The sequence below is a fragment of the Drosophila ananassae genome, chromosome 3L, assembly GCF_017639315.1.
Source record: "Drosophila ananassae strain 14024-0371.13 chromosome 3L, ASM1763931v2, whole genome shotgun sequence".
NCBI classification, from domain to species: Eukaryota; Metazoa; Arthropoda; class Insecta; order Diptera; family Drosophilidae; genus Drosophila; species Drosophila ananassae.
In genome coordinates, this window is record NC_057929.1 from 17,823,405 (window position 1) to 17,837,113 (window position 13,709).

Here is a 13,709-nt window from a genome sequence, read left to right on the forward strand (position 1 = left end):
CTGCACAGTCATCGCGTAAAAATGTGTTTCTTTTTCAATTTTGAGAGTATATCATCTTATAATTCTCAGACCCAAGGGGGGGATTGATCCCCCTGACCCCCCCCACCCCCCCACCCCCCCTGAAGCTTGAACCTTTTAGGGACTATTTAGTCCCTTTAAGAGAGATTACAAAAGTTGCGTCATATTTTGTACCATATTGTATTTGGAGGTAAAAAGGACTTATTAACTAGCTATTTAATAAAGAATTAGTCTTTAACGAATGGACGTTTAATGACAAGTGAATTGATGTAATGGCATATATTGCATAATAGATATAAAATTAATCATGTTTTCGTAGTTTTAAAGGATAAATAAAATCTTTCAAATTTTGATATGTTCATAGTTTAAATATATGGACATATGTATATGGTAATGATATAGTTTACTAAATATAATTAGTTAATAATATATATAATATATTACTTTATAATATAATAAGTAATAATTACGGTACAGGAACTTTTACACCTTTCAATCAAATAAACACATATTTGGATCTAAATTTTAAAATTATTTAAAAAGGCATGTAGATTTCGATGTATGTATCTACGATAATATATATATTGATCTATGTATATATCAAATGATAAAAAGGATTCTTTTATCTATACATATAATATAATAGATTTAACCGACAGAAAAATATAAACAGATAATAGAATGAATGAATAATGAATTTACTACGGTATAAAGATAATGAAAATTAAATATAAATACATACAAATAAATATATTTAAAATTTTGGGGGGGTAAAACACAAAGGTTAAGAAATCTTTTAAGGATGTCTGGCGCTATAAGGATTGATGAATTAAACTATACACACATACATACATACAGCGCATGAGCTTAGCGCATCTGCCAGTCGCCTAAGCCGAAAGAGCTTTTTCAACGTTCAAAATCCCAGAGTGGCGCTCCACGTTTTGAAAGCTTTGGTCGTTGGAGCCCCACTTGGTTTTCGGTCAGTCGCTCTCGAGCTTTCGTGCCGCGAAGTTGACCAACGCCGGATAGTAGTGTCACTTGCGACCCCCAATTGGCCACACAGCAGTTGAAATTCGTAGTGAAAAGTAGTGTAACTCTGCTCGCACCAAAGGGACTCACCTGAGAGCCATTAAAGTGATGAAGTGCAATTAAATTAACAAAAAATAAAGGACCAGCCCAAGGAACAAAACACCAGCAAGAGGTGCGGAAGAGGAAACTCAAAAAGTTGTCTATATTTTTCGAAATTTTCTGGGGTAGAGGTTGTGCACACACATGCCGTTGCATCCAGCCAACTCCTTTGGGACCACCCCAGTGGAGTTTCGTGCGCCAGTGCGCCGGCGCCATGGGGGAAAACGGCTGTTTTTCACATTTCCCGCGCTGCCTGGCAGGTTGAACGACCCGTTTTCCACTCACACCCAAAAAATTGGAAAAATGCCCGAAAATGCCGGCTTTCCACGCTTACTTTCGTTCAATGAGTTTCCCAAACGGTTCTGTTACCTTATTACTACTTTTCCGCCGCTCTAATGTAACACATGGCTTATTAAATAATCCAATATGTCGGCTTACGAGGCGTATACTCAATATGGGACCATTGACAACTGCCCAATGCTGGCTTTGGCCCGATTGTGTTTACTTGGCCCACATCCAGATGTAACCCCCAGCCAAATTCGGCAGTGGGAACCTCTTCACCCGGCACGCACTGGCACTTGAATTTCGGTTTTTGGGCGCGGGCGTCTTCGAGAGGTTTTTGCTCTTTTGGGTCGAAGCCGAAAAAATGTGCTAAACATTTGATTCAATACCTCGATAGGCAACCTAATGGCCATTGGATGCTCTTTAGAAAAGTATGCAAGATTAAAATAATGTTCGGGTGAATCACCTTACCTTTTAGTCACCTTAAGTTCTGAGAAAAAATGGGCAAATGTTTAGGCTAATTGGCTTGCCCCTCTGTCAGCTCCCATGAACCCCCGAAAATGTTTGTTTTTTCTCGCTGTTCGCTGGGAATAGCCCCTTATAATTTGCATCTTATTCACCGATTTTGAGCTGTAACTAAAACTCGACTCTAATGCTCGATTTCCGCTTGATTGCAAAAGTAGTTGGCCTTGGCGGGGCACAGAATACTGCACTGCAACAGCACGAAGCAGCACAACAGCAGGTTAATCATCAATGAAGCGTGCAAGAAGAATGAATCTAAGATCTTAGCCATTTTTAAATTTTAATAAAGCAAAGTCACGTGGAAGTCTATGCTCCAACAACAAGCTGGCGAGTGTTCTTTTTGGTCTAAACAACCGGTTCAATGTTTGCACAATTTTCGTATGGAGCTCTGTGTGTTTTTTTCTTTACTTTTTTTTTTGTTTTGTCGCCAAAAGCATTAAATATTACTGAATGACTGCGGTCTGGCGGTAGCTTTACCCATTTTTTTCTGGCTCTACGGTATACGTGCGGAGCATGCTGGCCGTAGAAGCTCATTTCAGGGGCTGGCTTGTTAATTTGAATTTCACACTCAGACACTCGCCGGGAGCAGATGTTGCCAGGGGCCAGGCAGCTTCTCTTCTCTTTTTTTTTTAATTTTCTGTTCCTTCTCTCGGGGCCCCTTTGATAATCATATTTTGTGTAAAGTTTGTTTTATATTTAGTGCCACCCCTTTTTAATATTGAGTCACCGTCGCCCCAACTCGTCGTGTCCACATGGCAAGGTCAGCCAGAGTTACACCTTTCGTTAAAGCCCGCTTCCTGCTCCACCCTCGCCACTTCCGGTTCCTGCACCTTCTCCGCCGCTTCTAATTTTGTTCTTTTGTGGGGTTGCGTGTTCAGATTACGCTGACATGCGTTGCTCCTAAGTTGCACATACAAAATAGCTAAATAAATAAACGTGGTAGTTTTCCAGGCTGTAGTTTTAGATAATGGATACTTTTTAGGATATGAAGGGTTTTATAAAAAAAATGTTTCTGTTGAGCTATCAGCGTTTTGATAGCGGCCGAATTAATAGACCAGGTTCAATTTTACAAATCAATTTATTATGGGTCAATTTAACCCCAAAACAAATTCCGCGGCCGGTCCAAAACAATGCCGAATTACAAGTCATAAAACCTAAGAGCTTGCGCAGAAGCTCCACCAAAGCTCCCAAACTGCATGCGCTACAAAAGAACAACAAAGCGCATGCGAATCTGGGAGAAACAAAGAATATGGAGCAGCTGATAACGGGCAATTAGTGGACCGCTGCGGCTGGTTACACTGAGAGAATCGAAATAGAAATTATTATGATTTTTGATGCTGGCACAAGTCCCAACAGTTTCTTTTTTGAAAGTATTTAACTTAAATCTGATTTCCACGTACTAAATGTAAAATATATTAGAAACCTCTGATTAATTTGCATTTTGAAAGAATAGCTTCTGAAACTTATTTTCATAGTTGAGTTTCTCGAATATATAGTACCCGGTACTCTAACATATGTACGTCTCTGCCCTTTTTTAAATAATAAAATTTAAGATTATAATTTTTTGGTTTGAATCAATATTTTATTATAAAATTATTTTAAATCGTTGTTGACTTTGAAAACATAAAGCAATTAATCAGGAGAGTAATATATAACATTATACACTTACTATAGAAATATTTATATATAATGATCAGAATACCAGAAAATATAACTAATTTTAACACATAAATTTTTGGTTTTAAAAGAAAAATAAAATTAAGAAGCATGGTATTCATTGTCATCTCAACAGTCTACTTACAGACTATAGACCGAATATACCCTTTCACCCCACAAGTACCGGGTGTTAGAATTTCATAAAAATTCTATCCACCAGCATGCTCTCTCTGTGCCTTGTTAATTCGCGCAACTAACTGGCAAATTAAGTTCACTTTTTAGCATAATTCCATTGTTGCTCGTTGGCCACAAGACCGTTAGCTCAGTTACTGAGACAACCGCAATGCATTCTGACCCTGGCTGGCTGCCTTTAGTTACTCATACGCCGTGTGTGACGACTGCCGTGTGTGAGTGCTGAGTGCCGGCCCGGCCGCGCCCAAAACGAAGAGGCCCGGGATAAGGGCTGCCTCCACTTGGGGCAAGTGCATAATGCAGTGCGAAATGAGGGCTGTCCCACGATGGCAAACGGAAAAAAAGTGGCCTGCCCTGCTTTTGATTTGGCGGGGCAGTAAACATTTAGCCCGTTGGGGCTTCTTTTCCGAAGGGTGAGAGTTTTGCGACAAGCACTCTTGGTGTCCGCGGCGGACGTTGCCCTCCAGCACAATTGCGCCCTCAAGCATGGCAAGCCAAGCCGCCTAAAAAACAAAACAAAACACAAACCTCCAACTAAACAAGAAGTAAAAAACAAATAAAAAAACTAAAAACACAATCCGAAATTGTCGTTAATTCGTTTTGTGTGCAAAGTGAAATTTTGTATGTTTTAAGCTTAAGCTGTAACTGTTTTTATTTTTGTATTTTGTTTCGAATTTTTATTTTTGCCGCCTCGTATTGTTAATGCAGCGATAAATTCGTGACGTTCATTTTACACACATGAGCCCGGAGAGACACGTTTTGTTGACCCCAAAGAGAACTTTCCAAGCGTGATACGAAAGCTCCACTTTTTATACCTATTTATACTCGTAGAGTACTAGGGTATATTGTATTTGTGTGAATGTATGTAACAGGGAGAAGGAATCATCTCTGATCCTATAAATCGGATGATTTTTAGAGGAGCTATAGACTTTTTATTCTGTTTTTCTACTGGCTTGCTTAAAAGCACCCAAAAGTATGCAAGCAAATTTATTCTTTTTTGAAGAGGAGTGTACCAGGTAACCGTCCTTACTTCCTTTTATATTACACAGGGAGAAAAACTTCTAAACATACCCTATTTTGTTTGTTTTTCATGCCAACTCCCATAAATCGGTTGGCAAAATGCGCAAGTTGCATGCGACAAGCAATTTGGCGAGGCCACATCCTGCCCCATTTACAGGGTCCTTCAGATCCTCATACCCATTTCCACATCCTGACATCAAACAATGCTCTGATGTCGAGCCAACAATGGGCTAAGGCGACGCTGGCGGAGGCACTTAACCCAGTTTTTAGTTTCATTCGGATGCTTCCTTCACTTTGACATGCCAAAAAGCCGGAATGATATCATCCCCAAGAACCCCGCCCCCAAATGACCCAAATTCCGTACAACTCTCGTATATTCCATTCCAGGCCAGGCCAGGCGGGTGGCCAAAACAATTGTCCCAGGTATTGATTTTTGGTCTTCATTACAGCCGGAGTTGGAGCTGAACTGCCAATGAACGATAGATAGGAACTGAAGACTGAACTCAAGTAGAGACATCACCACAAACATCAACCAAGGACCAAAGGACGAGGAAATGTTTTAGGAGCAAGCAGCTGCAGGACTGCGATAAGGGAAGAAGCCGTACAAGCCCCACATCATTAACGAAAAAAATAAACATTTTGGCCAGACAGCGTCGCAATGTTTCTGCCCGTGAAATCCAACCAGTAAGTACACAAAAAGAAAAAATTAAAGACTACCCTTATTCTCCGAGAATAAATATTTTTGGAAGCTATTTATTTTGCTCTCCAACACCTCCTTTATTTTTTTTCTGTGCATCAACCAAACCGCAATTTGAGTGGCGACTTGATGCTCCACGTTCCACGCTCCATTCAACCCCCAAAACTGCGGGCTCCTCAGCATAACATAAACATGAAAACATGAACATGAAGCATAAACAACCCCCGGATTTTGTATCCCGGAACAGTTTCTGATTAAATTTTTGCCGACACGTTGTCGCCATCATTATCATTATGTTTACAAAGATTTGATTCGCCTTTTGCCGCCGAGAGTCGTGTGGGTCATTCACATTTTATGTCTACCGTTGCAGTTCTGGCGAGGCGAGTGGCAACAATGAGGATGTCACCACCACCAGCAACAATTCCACACAAACGCCCAGCGATCTAAGCCCGCCGGGACCCAATGAGGAGGTCCTGCCACAGGCTCACCATCAAAATCCGGGCCACTGCATCGCCTCCTTTGCCGCCATTAACCAGATGAGGAATAATGCCCAGGTGAGTTGGAGGTGTTTTTATTTGGGTTTGGGTTCATGGTGATTTCTATAACTTTGATTTGGGATTTTCTAAGCTAAAGGATAAAATGTTTCTATCATTTTGTGGGGTTTGGTGCAATATCAGTTGTTTTTAAAAGATTTTGTTTTTTTTTAAACTCCCTAATTAGGCGTTTGAGATAATTTAGATTATACATATGATTGTGAGAAAAATAATTAATTGTTTAAATATTACTCTCAGATTGTTGGCAATACAAATTCCTGTTTTTTAGAGGAGCCTAATTAGTTACATTTCATGTTTTACAGAGTTTTGGGCAATTTTTTAGTCACTTTAAGTTTCAAATTAAACGACTTATCCTAAATATACATCTCTCGGTTGTTTTTGAATACAAAGTGTTAACCCACTTATTTGCTTGAATCTTGAAAAGATCTGAGAGAATTAACTAGTGAGGCGTTCAATATTAGCGTTTACTTTTTAATAGAATCTAAAAAATAAATACATTTAATACATTGTTTAAGTAAATCCAACTTATATTTTACATTTCTTTGATATAACTATAAATAAAATATTTATTTTATTTAAAATCTTCAACATAAAAACTTGTTTATGATAAATAAGGTTTATAACTCTTAGTTCCAGTATGAAATATCTTGAAAAAACTGATATCAGATCTCAACAAATATCATATTTGGCAATTTGATTCGAAGAACGCATATTCTCCGCCAAATTAGGGAAATCTTTCGGCCAATTGACAGATCTTGATAGTGTCGTACTAATTGCATTAGGCGTGAACATAATTAAAAAATATTTATTTAGAATGGGCGCGTGATTGAGGTCGTGGCAAGTCCGCGGGCCCACATGGCGCATACTTAATGTCTTTCGTTCGTTTCTCTTTTTTTGGGCGGCTAGTCGGCAACATTAATTGCGCCCCAGGTCCGTCTTCTCACCCCTAACCCCCTATACATATATAGGCTGGTGCCACCCAGAGAACCCGATAAGTTCAGCCGGGTGAGGCTATTAGAGCAAATTGCCGTTTCATTCGACCAGCGGGTGGGTGTCCGGGCTGCACGATGATGAGTTCTGGCCTTAACCAGAAGCCAGCCATGATGTAAGCGACACTTTGCCATTTTTAAATGGCTCCTTTTCCTGTATCGAGGTCGTTGACATCCTGGGCTCTGTCAAAAGTTATTGATGAAGAGCTCTTCTAAGGATTCGAGTGGGGTGTGCGGGATTTGGAGTGCAAATTGAGCACGTAGCCGGGTAGCCGGGCATTAATCGGATTTGTAAAGCGACACTTTGTCACCACCCGTCCCCATCTCCGTTCCGGAGTAAGTCGACAAGTCTCAACAGCCCTTCGTGGTTCCTTTTCTCTGTTCCAGCTCTGCGATGTTCGCCTGGAGGTGGGCGGGGACACCATCAACGCCCATCGAGTGGTCCTGGCCTCCGTGTCGCCCTATTTCTATGCGATGTTCAATGGTGAGTAAAGGGTCTTTGAGGAGCAGGGTTCTTCAAAGACACTCTGTGGTATAAGATGGCTTTCAAAATTATTTTGTGCAGAACCTGATTGATTTTGTAACCATTTAGAATTTAAGTTTTGTTTCAAATTGTTTCTTAAAAAATATTTAAAATAAATCTATGTTAAAGAAAAATAACTCATAATTAAATACTGTTTATTTTTCTCTGAATAATTAAATTTATAGTTTTAAATGTACATTTTTACTAATGGAATAAAATTTCATCAATAAAGAAATATCAAAAGTTTGATTTATTTTCACGTTTTAAAATCATAGGTACTTATTTAGTCACTTAATATTTAAGATTTATTTAAGAATAATATTTAAGATTTTTCTTATCCAACACATTTTACCTCTTAAGGAAATAATACACCTTCCAATAAGCTTTATTTAAAGGTTCTGAATAAATGATTTTGATTATACAACTGATATCTTATTTTTAAGATTATTATTTGAATTTGAAACTGATCTATATACATTCCCTAACCAGACGACATGCTGGAGCGCACTCAGGGATTGGTGAGACTCCACGACGTGGACAGCACAGCACTCAGGCAGCTGATCGATTACACCTACACCGGGGAGATCACCATCACCGAGCAGAATGTGCAGGTGCTGCTGCCCGCCTCCGGATTGCTTCAGATGCACTCGGTGCGGGAGGCGTGCTGCAAGTTCCTGCTCCGCCAGCTTCATCCCTCCAACTGCCTGGGTATCCGGAGCTTCGCCGATGCACACTCCTGCAAGGAGCTGCACACCAGGTCTCACAAGTACGCGCTGCAGAACTTCCAGCAGGTGGTCGGCACGGAGGAGTTCCTCCTGCTGCCCTTCGAGGAGGTGCGCGAGCTGATCTCCAACAGCCAGCTGAACATCAGCTCCGAGGAGCGAGTTTTTGGCGCCGTCTTGAACTGGGTGAAGCACGACCTCCAGGCGCGTCGCATCCACACAGCGGAATTGATGTCGCATGTCCGACTACCGCTGGTCAGCAGGGATTTCCTCATGAGCTGCGTGGAGACGGAGACTCTCATGCGGGACGACTCCGAGTGCAAGGAGCTCCTGTTGGAGGCCATGAAGTACCACCTGCTGCCGGAGCAGCGCTCGCTAATGGGCAGCCAACGGACGCAGGAGCGTCGTCCGGAGGGCATGAAGCCGTACGTGTTCGCCGTGGGTGGAGGAAGTCTCTTCGCCATCCACAACGAGTGTGAGGTGTACAACCCGCGAACCAACTGCTGGAGTCCAGTGGCACCGATGCTGTGGCGCCGGTCTCGCTCCGGAGTCACTGCCCTACACAAGCAGCTGTATGTAGTGGGCGGATACGATGGCGTCAGCGATCTGGCCACGGCGGAGAGCTATAATCCGCTGACCAACAAGTGGAGCAACATCACCCCGATGGGCACCAAGCGCAGCTGCCTGGGCATATGCTCCTATGACGCCTTAATCTACGTTTGTGGCGGCTACGATGGAGCCTCCTGCCTCAGCAGCATGGAGCGCTATGATCCACTGACGGGAATCTGGAGCTCCTGTCCGGCGATGAGCACGCGACGCAGGTATTGCCGTCTGGCGGTGCTGGAGAACTGCATCTACAGCCTGGGCGGCTTCGATTCCACCAACTATCAGTCGAGTGTGGAGCGGTTCGACCCAAGAGTGGGTCGCTGGCAGCCGGTTCCGAGCATGACGGCACGCCGGAGCAGCTGCGGAGTGGCCTCCACGGATGGCCATCTGTACTGTATAGGCGGCAATGACGGCACCATGTGCATGTCCAGCGGAGAGCGTTTCAATCTGCGCAGAAACAGCTGGGAGCCAATCGCAGCCATGCACTCCAGGAGGTATGTTTAGATTGCTTTTTGATTTTATTTCGTCTCTTAATCCCTGATTGTCATTTTAGATCCACCCACGAAGTGGTAGAGGTGGAGGGCGCTCTGTTCGCCCTGGGCGGCAACGACGGCAGCTCCTCCCTGAACTCCGTGGAGCGCTACGATCCGCGACTGAACAAGTGGAATGTGGTGAATGCCATGGTGGCGCGACGCAGTTCCGTGGGAGCTGCCGTGCTGGAGTGCTTTCACCTCGAGCGGGGACTGGTCCAGACGACGAACTTATGACCCTTGGCCAGCATAACCGAGTCCTTCGCCGCAGCTGCAGCGAGCGGCGCTAGCAATGGTACCAGTGGGTCGGGACCTCCTCCCTCGGGGTCAACAGCTGGAACCCTAACCGTGCCCAGCCGGGCAGAGGCGGCTGCCTTCACGGCCAACATAGCCCTGAGTAGTTCGGCCCCCTCGGCCAGCTCCACTTTGCGTCGCCATCGACGGGAGACTCCGGGCCTGGCCGAGAACCGGCGGGCCAACAGCAACGCCAGCAGCAGTGGCAGCGAGAGCGGCGGCAGCACCAGCAGTGCCAGCGGAGGAGGCAAACCACCGGCGACAGCCTGATCCTGGTCTATGTCGCGTCGCTTTTGAGCAACCAAACAAAAACATTTAAAAAAAACAAAACAAAACAAAACAAAACACCTACAAAGCTAACCCCACGCGCCTAATGCAGGAATTTGATTGTTCGAGTTCGTTATTATGGATAGAAATAGGATTAGATATATGACTACTAACTAATGGAAGGAAGCCCCTGCGGACATTCAATTGCTCAACCAGGAGACAAAACAGCAGTTTTGGAGCGAATGCAAGCCCATAACACACATATGTACACACATTTCTAGTCAAGATCCTTCACACATTACATGGGAATGCCGCTCGCGGGGCGTGGAGACAAAAAGCAACCTAATCTGCCTACAATTTACATACATATATAAACCTCTATACACTTAAATTATATACTGTACACTCTTATGTACTATTCTTATGTATTTTATACAAGCAATTAAAACGATAAGTCAATGTTTCGTATTCGTATTCGACGACGAATGCCAGCGTCAGATGCCACGTTCTGTTCATTGCTTGTTGGATTTGTACTACGACTAGGATCTTGATCTTGACGGGAGCGGTGCGGTGCGTTGCGGGCGATTCACATCATCCGTTCGGCCAGGTTGCTCGCCACCTTGCCCACGTTCTTCTCAGTCTCCGATGCGGCGACCATCTTACGGGCATTCAGCCAGTCCTTGGGCAAGCCAGTGCCAACTGCAAAGACGGGTGGGGGATTGGGATTAGTTGGGGATGGATCGCAGCTGCGACGGCCGCTTCGTTTTTTCACGCTAAAATCAAACTGAGAGATGGGAATGTAAAAACGGATGACGACGATCGACGTAGACAGTTATCAGTGCGCATTTATTTCTTTATGACTCTCGATGATGGGAACAGGGAAAGTTAAATGCTATGCGGCCATCTGCCCGCGCCGACCCATCGGTTCACGGTCCACACCGCTGACCGCTTGCCGCCTGGAGAGCGGATGTGGGATGAAGCTGTCCCCAGCCGGCAAGGTCACTAATCGGAGCAGATCGTGAAAAAATGAAGCCGTCGCGCCGCTTGGGGGTGGTGTAAAACTAAACGGTACTTAGGCTCTAGCTCAAGGTGTTTTCTTTTCTTATCTTTTGCCTTGTTCTTGCAATACGAATTAATTAACAACGAATGTGGCTCGCCTCCTAGTCCAAGTCGTCGGGTACTGGGTTGCGCGATGGAATAGAAAAACGTTAACAAAACCAAATACGGTTGCAAAAAGAGAGTGAGAGAGATGGTTGAAGGAAAACGCGTTAGAAGTTACTCAATTATTAAAGGCTATGTCTAAGTTTTGGCCAATTTTGGTGAATCGAACCAAAAGCACAATGGGTTTTTTTGTTTTCAACTTAAAAGTAAACTCTTTTTGTTAATCAAAACGAGAGCTATTTACTTTTGTAAACCTTCTCGGTCATGTCATCGAAGCCAGAGTCCTGGATGTTCAACATCAAGCTATCCGCCGACAGGTAGACCTTGTTCTGTGAGCTGGCAATCTGTTTGGAGGAGCAAGTTTATTATCACTGCTAACGCAACAAATTTTCCTCTTACCGTTCGGGCAATGCTTTGAGCGGCACGCAACTTGCGCAGCTTGAGGTAGGCAGGGTTCTGCTTCACGGCCAGACCTAAGTAAACATATCTATTAAGGAGAACCATTGGTTGGCAAAAAATGAGGGTAAAATAATAAAGGAATCTGAAAGCATCTGAAGTGTTTTTTGTTTTTAAAAGGATATCATTTTGGCAGCCTCGGCTTCTCCCTCGGCCTGGACAATCTTCTGCTGCTTCTCCTGCTTGGCACGCTCCACGAAGAACACAGCCCGCTGGGCCTCCTGCTGGGCCACCTGTTTGGCTTCAATGGCAGCGGTGTATTCCTTGCCAAAGCTGAGCTCAGTAAGGGACACATCGTCCAGGATGATGTTAAAGTCGCGGGCACGCTCCACCAACTCCTTGCGAATCAAGAGGGAGACCTAAAAAAGCAACTTCAAATATCATAAAGTTTGAACCTAAAAGCAAAAACTTACCTGCTGACGCTGGGTAATCAGCTGCGAGGCATTGAACTTGGCAATCACACTCTTGAGCACCTCGTTGCAAATGGAGGGCAGCACCTTCTCGTCGTAGTCAACGCCCAACTGCTTGTGCAGGAAGGGAAGGTTGAGGGAATCCGGACGCGACAGGACACGCAACGAGATGTTGATCATCTGCAGATCCTTGGAGCCGGTGGGCGAGGAAATTTTGCGGGGACGCGAGCGAATGTCATAGATAATGGGGTACTGGAACCAGGGAATGCGCACATGCAGACCCTCGGAGTAAATGTCGTTCTGGATGCCACCAAGGCGGCTGAAGATGATGGCCCGGTGACCACCCTCGACTGTAAAAACAGAAATGGAGTTTGTTATGCAATCGTTGGGAGATGAAATCAAATGGTTTCATGGTATTATAAATGAATGTATATGAAGGACAAGTTTAAATTGCAATAAGAGCCAATAGATTTCATAAATAGTTTATTTACTCAAGCATCGTGCAAGCCTGAATATTAGTTATGAAATCCGGAGACACCGCATACATCGTTTGAGGTTATGTAAACTCGCCGCTTAATAGTTCATGTTTTGGTTGTTTTCTTGGTTAATATAAGATATTAAAAATTAGTTTTGTACTTACCAGTATACAAGGACTGGCTGACACCATAGGCGGCGGCTCCAACTGCGGCCAGGAGCTTCAATCCAATTCCCAATCCCGGTGGGCCACCTTTGCCCAGCTTGCCAGCCAAGTCATTCAATTTGCTCTGTGCCATTTTGGTTGTGTGCTATTCCGAGAAATTTGATTTATATTCAATTAAACACTTAATTCAGAGTCTACTACGATTAATCAGTTGGAAATTGGCTTATTATTAACTTGGAAAATTGGGAAATAAGAGAAGCAGAAACGCACGTTCTATTTACCTGCAGAAGATGTGTGACCGTTTCCAGAAACCTTGCGAAAGCCTCGCCTCTGCTTTAGTGTTGGTAAATGTCGGTAGCTGAAAGACAGTCTGGCAGCCCTTTAGCGGGCTTTTTAAATTGAAACGTTATCACCGCTGCAAACTACGCTAATTACTTTCAACTGTACGGATAAGCTATAAATAAACTCACAAAAGCTTATGACGAAATCTTTCTGGTACTTTTTCCAGTCAGCACATTTGAATTCGTCTGTAAAATTGCGACAATTACTAATTCCAGTGCATAACTCCAGGTTGCTGGAGCGTAAAGGAATTTAAATCGGTGATGAGCGGTCTTTGTGCTAGAATTTATGCCCCAGCCGCTATCTTATCGCTTCAGTTATTGGAACTCGGTTTTATGTTTTCCCAATCTGATTTCTGGATTTACACCCGGCGCTAATATTTATTGGTTAGCCCTGATACGGAAGTGGCCGATTATTGGGTTATTGGTTTATGGCTTCTTGTCGAAAATTGCTAACTGATGGATTTGTAATTAATTTCTTCGGCAGCATCGATTAGATAAGGGATGTGAAAGACTCTGTTTTGCGGCTGTCAACTGGCGTGGAAAATTCCTCGAATTAGTTGCGCTAAAAGCCGGAATTAGGATGGCTTCCAATGACGCATTTTTATCACCACCCGCCCACCTGCTCACCTGCCCAGCAGACACCTCATTTCATCTCGCATATCACATTGCGTTAAGATGTTAACGAGTCCGAGAGACCAAAC

General features: G+C 43.8%; 2 protein-coding genes across 5 annotated transcripts; one reads left to right on the forward strand and one right to left on the reverse strand.

The window, feature by feature from the left end:
• The first annotated feature begins 976 nt into the window (after positions 1-976).
• Positions 977-10,497, forward strand: LOC6496586 (kelch-like protein 17). Its single transcript, XM_001961166.4, has 6 exons — positions 977-1,219; positions 5,268-5,502; positions 5,886-6,069; positions 7,446-7,542; positions 8,071-9,403; positions 9,463-10,497. Exons 2-6 carry the CDS (start codon positions 5,477-5,479, stop codon positions 9,674-9,676), a joined length of 1,854 nt encoding a protein of 617 aa, XP_001961202.3. The 5' UTR covers positions 977-1,219; positions 5,268-5,476; the 3' UTR covers positions 9,677-10,497.
• LOC6493983 (prohibitin-2) lies at positions 10,392-13,049 on the reverse strand. 4 transcript variants are annotated; one of them, XM_032450088.2, is made up of 7 exons: positions 12,949-13,049; positions 12,668-12,812; positions 12,031-12,377; positions 11,743-11,976; positions 11,561-11,638; positions 11,406-11,505; positions 10,392-10,699 (listed from the first exon to the last, which is right to left on the reverse strand). In XM_032450088.2, exons 2-7 carry the CDS (start codon positions 12,798-12,800, stop codon positions 10,587-10,589), a joined length of 1,005 nt encoding a protein of 334 aa, XP_032305979.1. In that variant the 5' UTR covers positions 12,801-12,812; positions 12,949-13,049; the 3' UTR covers positions 10,392-10,586. The 4 variants fall into 4 exon arrangements, with proteins under 4 accessions (XP_032305979.1, XP_001961204.2, XP_044571288.1 ...); XM_001961168.4 differs by having other exon boundaries at positions 12,938-13,025; XM_014907022.3 differs by lacking the exon at positions 10,392-10,699 and adding an exon at positions 10,826-11,180 and having other exon boundaries at positions 12,938-13,025.
• Between the last annotated feature and the right edge of the window lie 660 nt (positions 13,050-13,709).